This window comes from Rhinoraja longicauda, chromosome 16 (assembly GCF_053455715.1).
Source record: "Rhinoraja longicauda isolate Sanriku21f chromosome 16, sRhiLon1.1, whole genome shotgun sequence".
In the NCBI taxonomy this organism is placed as follows: domain Eukaryota; kingdom Metazoa; phylum Chordata; class Chondrichthyes; order Rajiformes; family Arhynchobatidae; genus Rhinoraja; species Rhinoraja longicauda.
The window spans coordinates 7,394,678-7,406,882 of record NC_135968.1 but is presented as its reverse complement, the minus strand read 5'-3'; the positions used below and the strand labels follow the sequence as shown (position 1 = coordinate 7,406,882).

Genomic DNA, 12,205 nt, shown 5'->3' with positions numbered 1-12,205 from the left:
TTCCTAACTGGACAGGTAACGTTTCGGGTCGGGACCCTTCTTCAGCTTTTTTCCCGCTTTTTTCCCCAACTTTCCGAAACACGCCCATCCATTTTCTCCCGAGATTCCTGCCTGGCCCGCTGAGTTGCTCCAGCAACGTGTCCATCTGCACTAACGCTGAGTTCAGTTCATTTTATTGTCACCTGTACAGCTTTCGCTGCGTGCTTGCCAGTCAGCGGAAAGACAAGGCATGATTACAATCGAGCCGTTCACAGTTTACGATAAGGGAATAACTTTTAGTGCAAGGCAAAGCCAGTGAACCCCGATCAAAGATAGGCCGAGGGTCACCAATGAGGTAGATAGTAGTTCAGCACTGCTCTCTGGTTGTGGTAGGATGATTCAGTTGCCTGATAACAGACAGGTGATGAATCATGTACAGACATGTTTAGTTGATGAGGTGTTGCCGATCCAACTTCAGAGACTTAGATCAATTCTATCCATTATATAACTGGTATATTAAATAGAGAGCGTGTGATTCAGCAGTCAGGTATGTTACCATTCGGATGAAACAGCAAAACCAGACTCTGTAGACACAAGGAACCGTCACAAACATCACCTATCCATGTGCAGGAAGGAACTGCAGATGCTGGTTGATAGACACAAAGAGCTGGAGTAACTCAGCGGGACAGGCAGCATCTCTGGAGAGAAGGAACCTGGCAGACTGGTGCTCTGATAACAACCTGTCCCTAAATACCACCAAGACCAAGGAGCTGATCATCAACTTCCGTAGGTCACATAACGGGGAATATGCCCCGATCTTTATCAACGGGGACAGTGTGGAGAGAGTGTCCAGCTTCAAGTTTCTGGGCACTCACATTTCGGAGGACCTCACATGGTCCAATAACACTGCTGCGCTGGTCAAGAAGGCACAGCAACGACTGTTCTACCTAAGAACACTGAAAAAGTCTGGTCTACCCCAACAGCTGCTGACGACATTCTACCGCTGCACCATAGAGAGCATCCTAACGCATGGCATCCCTGTGTGGTACCTCAGCTGCACGGAGGCAGAAAGGAAAGCTCTTCAGCGGGTAGTCCATAGAGCTCAGAGGACCATCGTAACACAGCTGCCAGCCTTGGAGGGCATCTACAACACACGATGCCTCAGAAAAGCCACCAGCATCCACAAAGACTCTTCACACCCCTGCAACAGTCTGTTCGAACTCCTTCCATCGGGCAGACGATACAAGGCCTTCTACGCCCGCACCTCCAGACTCAGGAACAGCTTCATCCCCAGGGCCACAGCTGCTATGAACCGGTCCTGCTGAGCCGGATGGTCACATCGCACAGTGATCCGGCACAGATCTACTCCGGCACAGATCACCTCTATAAGATCATCCCTCGTTCTCCTGCGCTCCAGGGAATAGAGTCCCGGCCTGCTCAACCTCTCCCTGTCGCTCAGACCCTCGAGTCCTGGCAACATCCTCGTACATCTTCTCCGCACCCTTTCCAGCTTGACAACACAATACACCCTGGAATTTTTTTAATAGCGCGCAAGTAAACAGAGTCTTGGTTTTGGAAGAGGGTGCTGCAGGAACTAAGTAGCTCAGGTTCTCCCGCCCATTCCCACAATGACCTCGCAGTCCACGTTCTCCTCCATTGTCAGAGTTTAGGCTAATTGCATTTGGGAGGAACAGCATCTCATATTTAGTTCGGTCAGCCAGTGGTATGAACATTGATTTCTCTCACTTCAAGTAACCCGGGCGTTCCCTCTCTCTCCACCCCTCCCCCACCCGAGACGCACCAGCTTCTCGTTTTCACCCAACAAAACAGCCAACAAATGGCCGGTTTCCTTTATCGCCGTTACTTTTCTGCATATCTTTCTTTCATTCATTCTTTCTTTATCTCTCCACATCATCGTCTGTATCTCTTGTTTCCCTTTTCCCTAACCAGTCTGAAGAGGTGTACAAAATCATGAGAGGAATAGATCGGGCAGCTAACTGCACAGAGTCTCTTGCCCAGGGTAGGCGAATTGAGGACCAGGGGACATAGGTTTAAGGCGAGGGGGGAAAGATTTACTACGAATCTGAGGGGTAACGTTTACACGCAGAGGGTGGTGGGTGCATGGCACGAGCTGCCAGAGGAGGTAGTCGTGGCTGGGACTATCCCAAGGTTTAAGAAGCAGTTAGACAGGTGCATGGATAGGACAGGTTTGGAGGGATACGGGCCAATCGCGGGAAGTTGGGACTAGTGTAGCTGGGACATGTTGGCCGGTGTGGGCAGGTTGGGCCGAAGGGCCTGTTTCCATGCTGTATCACTCTGTGACTCTAGGGGGGAAGTTGAGGAGAATTCTCCTTGGTGTATTCATTCCCAAACCTGCATCAATAAATATCCTCGCCCGTCATGTCCGTCGCCACCACGGGCCCCGTCCTCCCGGTCTCTGGTCAGCGGGGGTCCAAGCAGGGGGACCGGCTTGGCGGTTCCCCCCTTACCCACCGCGGCCCGCAGGGTCTCCATGCATCCGGCTGATGTAGACGGGGGGGGGGGGGGCTTGACTGGAGCAGATGTGGAGAGGATGTTTCCACTAGTGAGAGAGTCAAGGACCAGCCTCAGAATTAAAGGACATTCCTTTAGGAAGGAGATGAGGAGGGATTTATTTTAATCAGAAGGTGGTGGATCGGTGGAATTACTTTGGCACAGAAGCTGTGGAGGACGCCAGTGGATACTTTCAGGGTGAAGATAGACAGATTCTTGATCAGTGCGGGTGTCAGGGGTTATGGGGGGGGGGGGGGGGGAAGGGAGGAGGTCAGGGGTCAGGAGGGAGAGATAGATCAGCCGTGATTTAATGGCGGAGTAGACTTGGTGGGCCAAATGGCCACATTCTGCTCCTATCATTCATGACCTTATGGCCTTATGACAAGCAGCGGCCGGCTCGGCTGTTTCCCGCCCACAGGCCGCTGGCCGCTGGGAGCTTCCTCCAGCACTTAGCGGGTTGTTTTTCTTCAAGATTCCTGCGTCTGCAGTTGCTTGCGTCTGTCAACAAATAACAAATGGCCCTGCTTTTCTCATCTCGTTGCTCGTGACTCCCAGTGTGTGGAATCTTGGAGCGAGGCTCTTCAGTTTCGTTGCTAATTTAGTTTAGAGAGACAGCACGGCAACGGGCCCTTCGGCCCACCGGGTCCGCGCCGACCAGAGATCCCCGCACACGAACACTACCCTGCACACACTAGGAACCATCTGCATCGATACCAAGCCAAGGTCTTGGGGAGAACATGTTGAAAGACTGGAGCGACTAGGCTTGTATACACTGGAATTTAGAAAGATGAGAGGGGGTCTTATCGAAACGTATAAGATTATTAAGGGGTTGGACACGTTAGAGGCAGAAGACATGTTCCCAATGTTGGGGGGAGTCCAGAACATGGGGCCACAGTTTAAGAATAAGGGGTAGGCCATTTAGAACGGAGATGAGGAAAACCTTTTTCAGTCAGAGAGTTGTGAATCTGTGGAATTCTTTGCCTCAGAAGGCAGTGGAGGCCAATTCTCTGAATGCATTCAAGAGAGAGCTAGATAGAGCTCTTAAGGATAACGGAGTCAGGGGGTACGGGGAGAAGGAAGGAACAGGGAATGATCAGCCATGATCACATTGAATGGCGGTGCTGGCTCGAAGGGCCGAATGGCCTCCTCCTGCACCTATTCTCTATTGTCTATTGTCTATAACGTACAAACTCCGCACAGACAGCACCCGTTGTCAGGATGGAACCCGTTTCTCCGGTGCTGCAAGGCACCAACTCTACCGCTGCTCCACCGTGCCTCCCATGTTCTGCAGTTCCTTCCTACACGAACCTGGTTTAGTTTTGTTTAGTTTAGAGATGCAGCTTGGAAACAGGCCCATCAGACAACCGAGTCCACGCCGACCTTCGATCACCAATTCGCTCTAGTTTTAGGTTATCCCACTTTCACATCCGCTCCCTGCAGGCGAGGGGCAATTGAGGACAAACCCCACCTGTGTTCTCCAGAGATGCTGCCGGAGCCGCTGACTTCCTCCAGCAATCTTGTGCCTTTGTGTCACGCGTCGTTGGGGTGCGGGAGGAAACCGGAGCGCCCAGAGGAAACCCACGCGGGTCAGGGGGAGAACGTGCAAACTCCGCGCGGATAGCACCCGGAGGTCACGATCGAAACTGGGTCTCTGGCGCTGCGAGGCAGAAAAACTCTACCGCTGCGCCACCGTGCCGCACCACTTCATCCAGCACCACACAAGGTATTTCCACAGCAACTATCACCTGCAGCTGATAATCATTGCCCAAATGGCATTCCTAAAATCAATGAAATTCCAAGCACTATTTTTAGCCTTTGCCGGTTGTAAATTAAATGCTTTGCTCTTGAATAAACGGAGTATGATCACGTCAGGTGTGATTCATTGTTGACTTTCCGAAACTGCATGAGTCGCAATATTATATTACATCGGTGTTGGGAAATTAAGCTGTAAATCAGCATTCCTTGGGACAAGTTCAAACGTTGAACGGCAAGTGAAGATTTTAAGCGCAGTTCAGCTGATTACACAGGGGACGCATCTGAACCTAAGTGATAGGAGCAGAATTAGGCCATTCAGCCCATCAAGTCTACTCCGCCATTCAATCGTGGCTGACCTGTCTCTCCCTCCTAACCCCATTCTCCTGCCTTCTCCCCATAACCCCTGACACCCGCACTAATCAAAAATCTATCTATATCTGCCTTAAAAATAACCATTGACGTGGCCTCCACAGCCTTCTGTGGCAATGAATTCCACAGATTCACCACCCCCTGACTAAAGACACTCCTTCTCATTTCCTTCCTCTACGAACATCCTTTAATTCTGAGGCTATGACCTCTAGTTCCAAGACTTTCCCACTAGTGGAAGCGTCCTCTCCACATCCACTCTATCCAAGCCTTTCGATATTCGGCACCTTCTTCAATGAGGTCCCCCCTCATCCTTCTAAACTCCAGCGAGTACAGGCCCAGTGCCGACAAACTTGACACAAGTAGACAGATTCTGAAACCGCGGTGATATAAAGCTACGATGCCAGCCCGCAAGATGGGCCTTGACTATCTTGTGACTCTCACGTGCCAAGCAGGCATGGCACAGCTGGTTGCATCATGGCGCCAGAGACACAGGTTCAATCCTGACCTTGGCTGCTAGTCATAGCGAGGCACAGAGTCGCCCAGCATGGAAACAGGCCCTTCGGCCCAACTTGCCCACACCGACTTTCATGTCCCACCTGCCCAATCCCTCTAAACCTGTCCTATCCATGTGCCTGTCGAAACGTTTTTTAATTGTTGCAATAGACAATAGACAATAGGTGCAGGAGGAGGCCATTCGGCCCTTCGAGCCAGCACCGCCATTCAATGTGATCATGGCTGATCATTCTCAATCAGTACCCCGTTCCTGCCTTCTCCCCATACCCCCTAACTCCACTATCCTTAAGAGCTCTATCTAGCTCTCTCTTGAATGCATTCAGAGAATTGGCCTCCACTGCCTTCTGAGGCAGAGAATTCCACAGATTCACAACTCTCTGACTGAAAACGTTTTTCCTCATCTCAGTTCTAAATGGCCTACCCCTTATTCTTAAACTGTGACCCCTGGTTCTGGACTCCCCCAACATTGGGAACATGTTTCCTGCCTCTAACGTGTCCAACCCCTTAATAATCTTATACGTTTCGATTGCACCTGCCTCAACTACTTCCTATGTCAGCTTGTTCCACCGCCCTTTGTGTAATAAAGTTGTGCATCACGTTCCTATTAAATTGATCCCCCCTCACCTTAAACCTTTGTCCTCATGTTCTCGATTCCCCTACTCTGGGCAAAAGTAGGGGGCATTACCTGATCTATTCTTCTCAAGTTTCTGCACTTGTCTATAAAATCGGGATCGGTACAGCACAGAAGAGGCACCCCGGCTTTGCAAGGGCAATGGATGACACTTGATCATTGGCGAGGGGGTAGAGCCACTGCCTCACAGCGCCAGAGGCCCAGGATCAATCCTGACCTCGGGTGCAGTCTGTGCGGAGTTTGCACGTTCTCCCCCTGACCTGCGTGGGTTTCCTCCGGGTGCTCCGGTTTCCTCCCACATCCCAAAGACGTGCGGATCTGCAGGTTAATTTGCCTCCTTAAATTGCTCCCGGTGTGCAGGGAGGGGATGAGAAAATGGATAACATGGGACTAGAGTGTGAACGTGTGATCGATTGTCAGTGTGCATTCGATGGGCTGAAGGGCCTGTTTCCATGCTATCTTTAAAACAAAACACAAAAGGGGCAATCAGTACAGGCAACCTTAGAATTATAAAAGGCATGCACCCCTGGAAATTATTACATTGACCCACCATCAGACTGACTTGGAAACCTATCACCATTCTTTTGTCCGCGTTAACCAATCTGTTCTCCCGATGGCTCTCCCGATGAACTCCCCCTCCCACTCCCAGTCTGACCTTTCTGTCGTGGGCCTCCTCCAGTGCCATAGTGAGGCCCACCGGAAATTGGAGGAACAGCATCTCATATTTCGCCTGGGCAGCTTGCAGCCCAGTGGTATGAACATTGACTTCTCCAACTTTAGATAGTTCCTCTGTCCCTCTCTTCACCTCCCCCTTCCCAGATCTCCCTCTATCTTCCTGTCTCCAGCTATATCCTTCCTTTGTCCCGCCCCCATGACATCAGTCTGAAGAAGGGTCTCGACCCGAAACGTCGCACATTCCTTCTCTCCTGAGATGCTGCCTGACCTGCTGAGTTACTCCAGCATTTTGTGAATAAATACCATTCCTTTGTGGTCACTGTTTGGGATCTTGGAGCACCCTATCTCGGAGAACGTTGAGCATACTTTCGCCAAACAACCACTGGGAATTCCCAAAGACAATCAAGAGGCCATAGAAATTACTCATGAAATGGGGGTTTAAATGAATAAAGAATTTATATATTTTTTTTTAATTAAAGAGGAACATCTAAGTAAATGTTCTGAATAATTAAAGAGGGACGCTCGTACCTTCGCATCGCCGATTGTATTTATACCATCAGCCATTGGGCTATCTAACACTACAGCCTCAGATGGACAGACAAAATGTGTAGGAAGGAACTGCAGATGCTGGTGTAAATCGAAGATAGACACAAAATGCTGGAGTAACTCAGCGGGACAGGCAGCATCTCTGGAGAGACGGAATGGACGACAATATCCCAGCTGCACTAGTCCCACCTGCCTGCGTTTGGTCCATATCCCTCCAAACCAGTACCTGTCTAACTGTTTCTTAAACGTCGGGATAGTCCCAGCCTCAACGACCTCCTCTGGCAACTGGTTCCATACACCCACCACCCTCTATGTGAAAAGGTTACCCCTCAGATTCCTATTAAATCTTTTCCCCTTCACCTTGAACCTGTGCCCTCTGCTATATTCTTGCCTCTCTCATGCAGTTTTTTGTCCAAATCAGACTTGAACACAAATATCCAGCCTGAAATGGGCGGCGCGGTGGTGCAGTTGGTCCTGTACAGCGCCCAGAGGCCCTGGGTTCGATCCTGACTACAGGTGTTGTCTCCACGGAGTTTGCACGTTCTCCCCGTGACCTGCGTGGGTTTTCTCCGGTTGCTCCGGTTTCCAGCCACGCTCCAAAGAAGTGCAGGTTTGTAGGTTAATTGTATTCTGTGAAAAAAATTGTAAATTGTCCCTAGTGTGTAGGATAATGCTGGTGTACCGGGGATCGCTGGGTCGGCACGGACTCGGTGGGCCGAAGGGCCATTTTCCACGCTGTATCTCTAAAGTCTGTAGACAATATACAATAGGCGCAGGAGTAGGTCATTCGGCCCTTCGAGCCAGCACCACCATTCAATATGATCATGGCTGATCATTCTCAATCAGTACCCCGTTCCTGCCTTCTCTCCATACCCCCTGACTCCGCTATCATTAAGAGCTCTATCTAGCTCTCTCTTGAATGCATTCAGAGAATTGGCCTCCACTGCCTTCAGAGGCAGAGAATTCCACAGATTCACAATTCTCTGACTGAAAAAGTTTTTCCTCATCTCAGTTCTAAATGGCCTACCACTTATTCTTAAACTGTGGCCCCTGGTTCTGGACTCCCCCAATATTGGGAACATGTTTCCTGCCTCTAACGTGTCCAACCCCTTAATAATCTTATACGTTTCGATAAGATCTCCTCTCATCCTTCTAAATTCCAGTGTATACAAGCCTAGTCGCTCCAGTCTTTCAACATATGACAGTCTCGCCATTCCGGGAATTAACCTAGTAAACCTATGCTGCACGCCCTCAATAGCAAGAATATCCTTCCTCAAATTTGGAGACCAAAACTGCACACAGTACTCCAGGTGCGGTCTCACTAGGGCCCTGTACAACTGCAGAAGGACCTCTTTGCTCCTATACTCAACTCCTCTTGTTATGAAGGCCAGCATTCCATTGGATTTCTTCACTGCCTGCTGTACCTGCATGCTTCCTTTCAGTGACTGATGCACTAGGACACCCAGATCTCGTTGTATGTCCCCTTTTCCTAACTTGACACCATTCAGATAATACTCTGCCTTCCTATTCTCACCACCAAAGTGGATAACCTCATACTTATCCACATTAAACACTACAACCTCCAAATAAGCTCTGAACTACTTAAACTTGGGGGCCATTGGTTTTGGCTTTGCACTATCACTGCTAGTTATATACTGTATTAACTGTATATTTTTAATTGAGTTTTTTAAGTTATGGTGTTTTACAGAGAACTGTGTTTACATATCTGTTGATGGGAGGTTGGTTTTTGGTTTGTGTAATGGTCTGGGCTGCGTCCACAATTCTCTGCAGATTCTTGCGGTTGAATGACCTCCTCCTGTCTATTGTCTATTGTTTTGGATGGAGCCGTTCCCAAACCAAGCTGTGTGATGCATTTCTGATAAAATACTTTCTACTGCGCGTAATGGAGGAAGCCGGCAGGTGTAAATTTTTGCCAACTGCTTATCTTTAAAGTGATCATTGAAAGTGATATACGCGTGGGGGAGTCATGGCGGCACGGTGGCGCAGCGGTAGATTTGCTGCCTTACAGTGCTTGCAGCGCCAGAGACCCGGGTTCGATCCTGACTACAGGTGCTGCCTAAACGGACTTTGTACCTTCTCCCCGTGATCTGCATGGGGTTTTTTTTCACCGTTGCTCCCACACTTCAAAGACCTATCGGGCTTGTAGGTTAATTGGCTTGGTAGAAGTGTAAATTGTCCCTAGTGTGTGTAGGATAGTGTCAAGCTTGCTGTCACCTTCCTCTCAGTACAATCACCTGTCACCTGACACAATTGTTGTCACCTTCCTCTCAGTACACCTCCTCAATGTACAATTCCACATTTCCTTGATCCTCGCTCGCCCCCCCCCCCCCCTCCCCTTTGATCTGTGTTTTCACACCTTACCCATCCATATCTCTTGCTTGCAGCGTAGGTTTACTAGGTTAATTCCCGGAATGGCGGGACTGTCATATGTTGAAAGACTGGAGCGACTAGGCTTGTATACACTGGAATTTAGAAGGATGAGAGGAGATCTTATCGAAACGTATAAGATTATCAAGGGGTTGGACACGTTAGAGGCAGGAAACATGTTCCCAATGTTGGGGGAGTCCAGAACAAGGGGCCACAGTTTAAGAATAAGGGGTAGGCCATTTAGAACAGAGATGAGGAGAACCTTTTTCAGTCAGAGAGTTGTGATTCTGTGGAATTCTCTGCCTCAGAAGGCAGTGGGGGCCAATTCTCTGAATGCATTCAAGAGAGAGCTAGATAGAGCTCTTAAGGATAGCGGGGTCAGGGGGTATGGTGAGAAGGCAGGAACGGGGTACTGATTGAGAATGATCAGCCATGATCACATTGAATGGCGGTGCTGGCTCGAAGGGCGTCCTCCTGCACCTATTGTCTATTGTCTTGTGACTCTCTCTCCCCTGACTCTCGGTCTGAAAAAGGGGTCCCGACTCCGAAACGTCACCCGTTCCTTCCCTCCCCAGAGATGTTGCCCGACCTGCTGAGTTACTCCAGCACTTTGTGAATAAATACCTTCGATTTGTACCAGCATCTGCAGTTATTTTCTTATACTTCCAAAAGCTTTCGTTGCGCGCTGTAAGATACTTTCGCTTTTTCAAACATCACACCAGATCCTTATATATAAATCAATTCGAATTTTTTTATTTTTATATATATAAATAAATCAAATATATATCAAACGCGTAAATATATTATTGCAAACTTTGTGAAAATTCATTGTACAAAAAAATAGCGAAAAACGCCTGTGGCAAAAAAATAAATCAAAGTGCTTCACAATTTGAAAAATGTGCATTTTCAGCCAGACTCATACAGTCTACGCTAACTTCATTTCAACGTGATTACTGACCGGCAGTAATGAACAACAATAGCTGCATTAGAAACATCGAAGCAACGAGCTTCAAGTCACAACGTTAAGTGCTTTGCAGTCATTTAAGTTATTTTGTGAGAGTCCTTTTATTTTTCGCGCAGCGAATGTGTCAAGTGAAGTGCGGTCCATTTTCTGGTGACCGTGGTTTTTTTGGTCAAATACCAAACAAATGATTCTTTCGTGTAAGTAAAGTCTTTTTGTTTAGAGAAAACCCCACATCTCTTCAGCAAAAACAAACAAATGTACGGTCTTGACCATCACCAGCAAGTTGACATTTGGCGCTTTGGATTTCTGACATCTTGTCCTGTGTATTTGGAAACATGAAGGATGGTCGCAAAGTGATGGAGTAACTCAGCGCGGGGAACAGGCAGCATCTCCGGAGACACGTCTCGGGCCAGAGACCCATCACACTGAGCCAGACAAGGTGAAAAGGAGAGATGTGGACGACGACTGTAGAGAGATAAAGAGCAACGGAATGAGAGAGAGAAGTCTTGAGTCAAACGTCTCTTCGGCATATATAAGAAGATAACTGCAGATGCTGGTACAAATCGAAGGTTTGTGGAGTAACTCAGCAGGTCAGGCAGCATCTCAGGAGAGAAGGAATGGGCGACGTTTCGGGTCGAGACCCTTCTTCAGACTGACTCTTCTTCAGACCGACTCTGACTCTTCGGCGAAGTCAGTTTGTTTGGGGTCTTTTAGCGTTGAGAGCGCCTCTGGGGCAAAGTCTGTTGCCAGCCAAGTGTCTGGGAGAGATGGTGCTTGGCAGGACACTCAGGTGGGCTTGGCGTGGTGCTTGGCCAGGGTGCCCAGGAGCCGGTCCCAGTGCGTGAAGTAAGGAGCGTAGTTGGCCTTAAACTTCATGTGATGCAGGTCGTGGTGCGGGGCGCCGCCGTACAGGCCGAAGGGCACCAGGCGGTGGGTGGACCAGGGAAGGTCGTAGCCCGAGTGGTCCTCCACCGACAGCCAGATGTTGACTGTGAAGAAGAGGAAGCGGCAGAGCGGGTGGCACCCGAGGAGCGCCGGGTTGACGGCGGCGAAGAAGCCCAGAGACAGGGTCTCCCAGGCGCCAGAGTGCTCGGTGGTCAGGGCGAAGGTGGCAGTGTAGCGGTGGTGTGCCTTGTGGAAGGTACGGTACAGCCAGGGCACCTTGTGGTGCAGCAGGTGCCACACGAAGTACTGGAAGTCGAAGAGCAGCAGGCAGGCGGAGACGTCCAGCAGAGCCCTGGGCAGCCCGGGGGCGGTGAGCGGCATGTCCACCGGCCTCCAGTACCAGTGGGCCACCGACAAGGGGAAGATGAAGACCAAGTGGTTGTACAGGGTCTGAGCCAGGCAGTTGCCCATCATCCTGACGCTGGGGTGGTTCTGAGCCTGGATCTTGCGCCTCTGCAGGGCGCCCACCCACGGCGCCAGCAGGTCCATGACAACGAAGGGCAGGCAGAAGGCCAGGTAGACCCCCAGCGAGAAGCACACGGGGAAGAAGGGCGACCTGATCCAGCCTTCAAGCCCCAGCAGACGGTCCCAGAGAGGCTGCAGGCAGAGGGGCGGCGAGCTCAGAGATCCCGGCAGCGGCGCACTGCTGTTCATGGTGAGAAGTTGTGTTACTTCCCAAGCCTTGCAAACACTCGGCCTTATATGCTGCCGAGACACGGGGGGGGGGGGGGGGGGGGGGAGGCGGGATCTAAACGGGGACAACCCCTCTCTCTCCAAACGGAGGAGGTTCCTCGTAGCAAGCCTGAAACAAAAAAAAACTAGCGGGTTAGACTCAACAAACGCCTGATAGACTCAACGAAAGCAGGTTAGACTCAACTCAAGTAACAAATCGACTCAAAACAGTTTCT

The 12,205-nt window shown here is 50.0% G+C and overlaps 1 protein-coding gene across 1 annotated transcript; it reads right to left on the bottom strand.

Annotated features, from left to right (window-relative positions):
* Window positions 1-10,185: 10,185 nt before the first annotated feature.
* ch25h (cholesterol 25-hydroxylase) lies at window positions 10,186-11,951 on the bottom strand. Its single transcript, XM_078412757.1, has one exon. It carries the CDS (start codon window positions 11,949-11,951, stop codon window positions 11,139-11,141), a length of 813 nt encoding a protein of 270 aa, XP_078268883.1. The 3' UTR covers window positions 10,186-11,138.
* Between the last annotated feature and the right edge of the window lie 254 nt (window positions 11,952-12,205).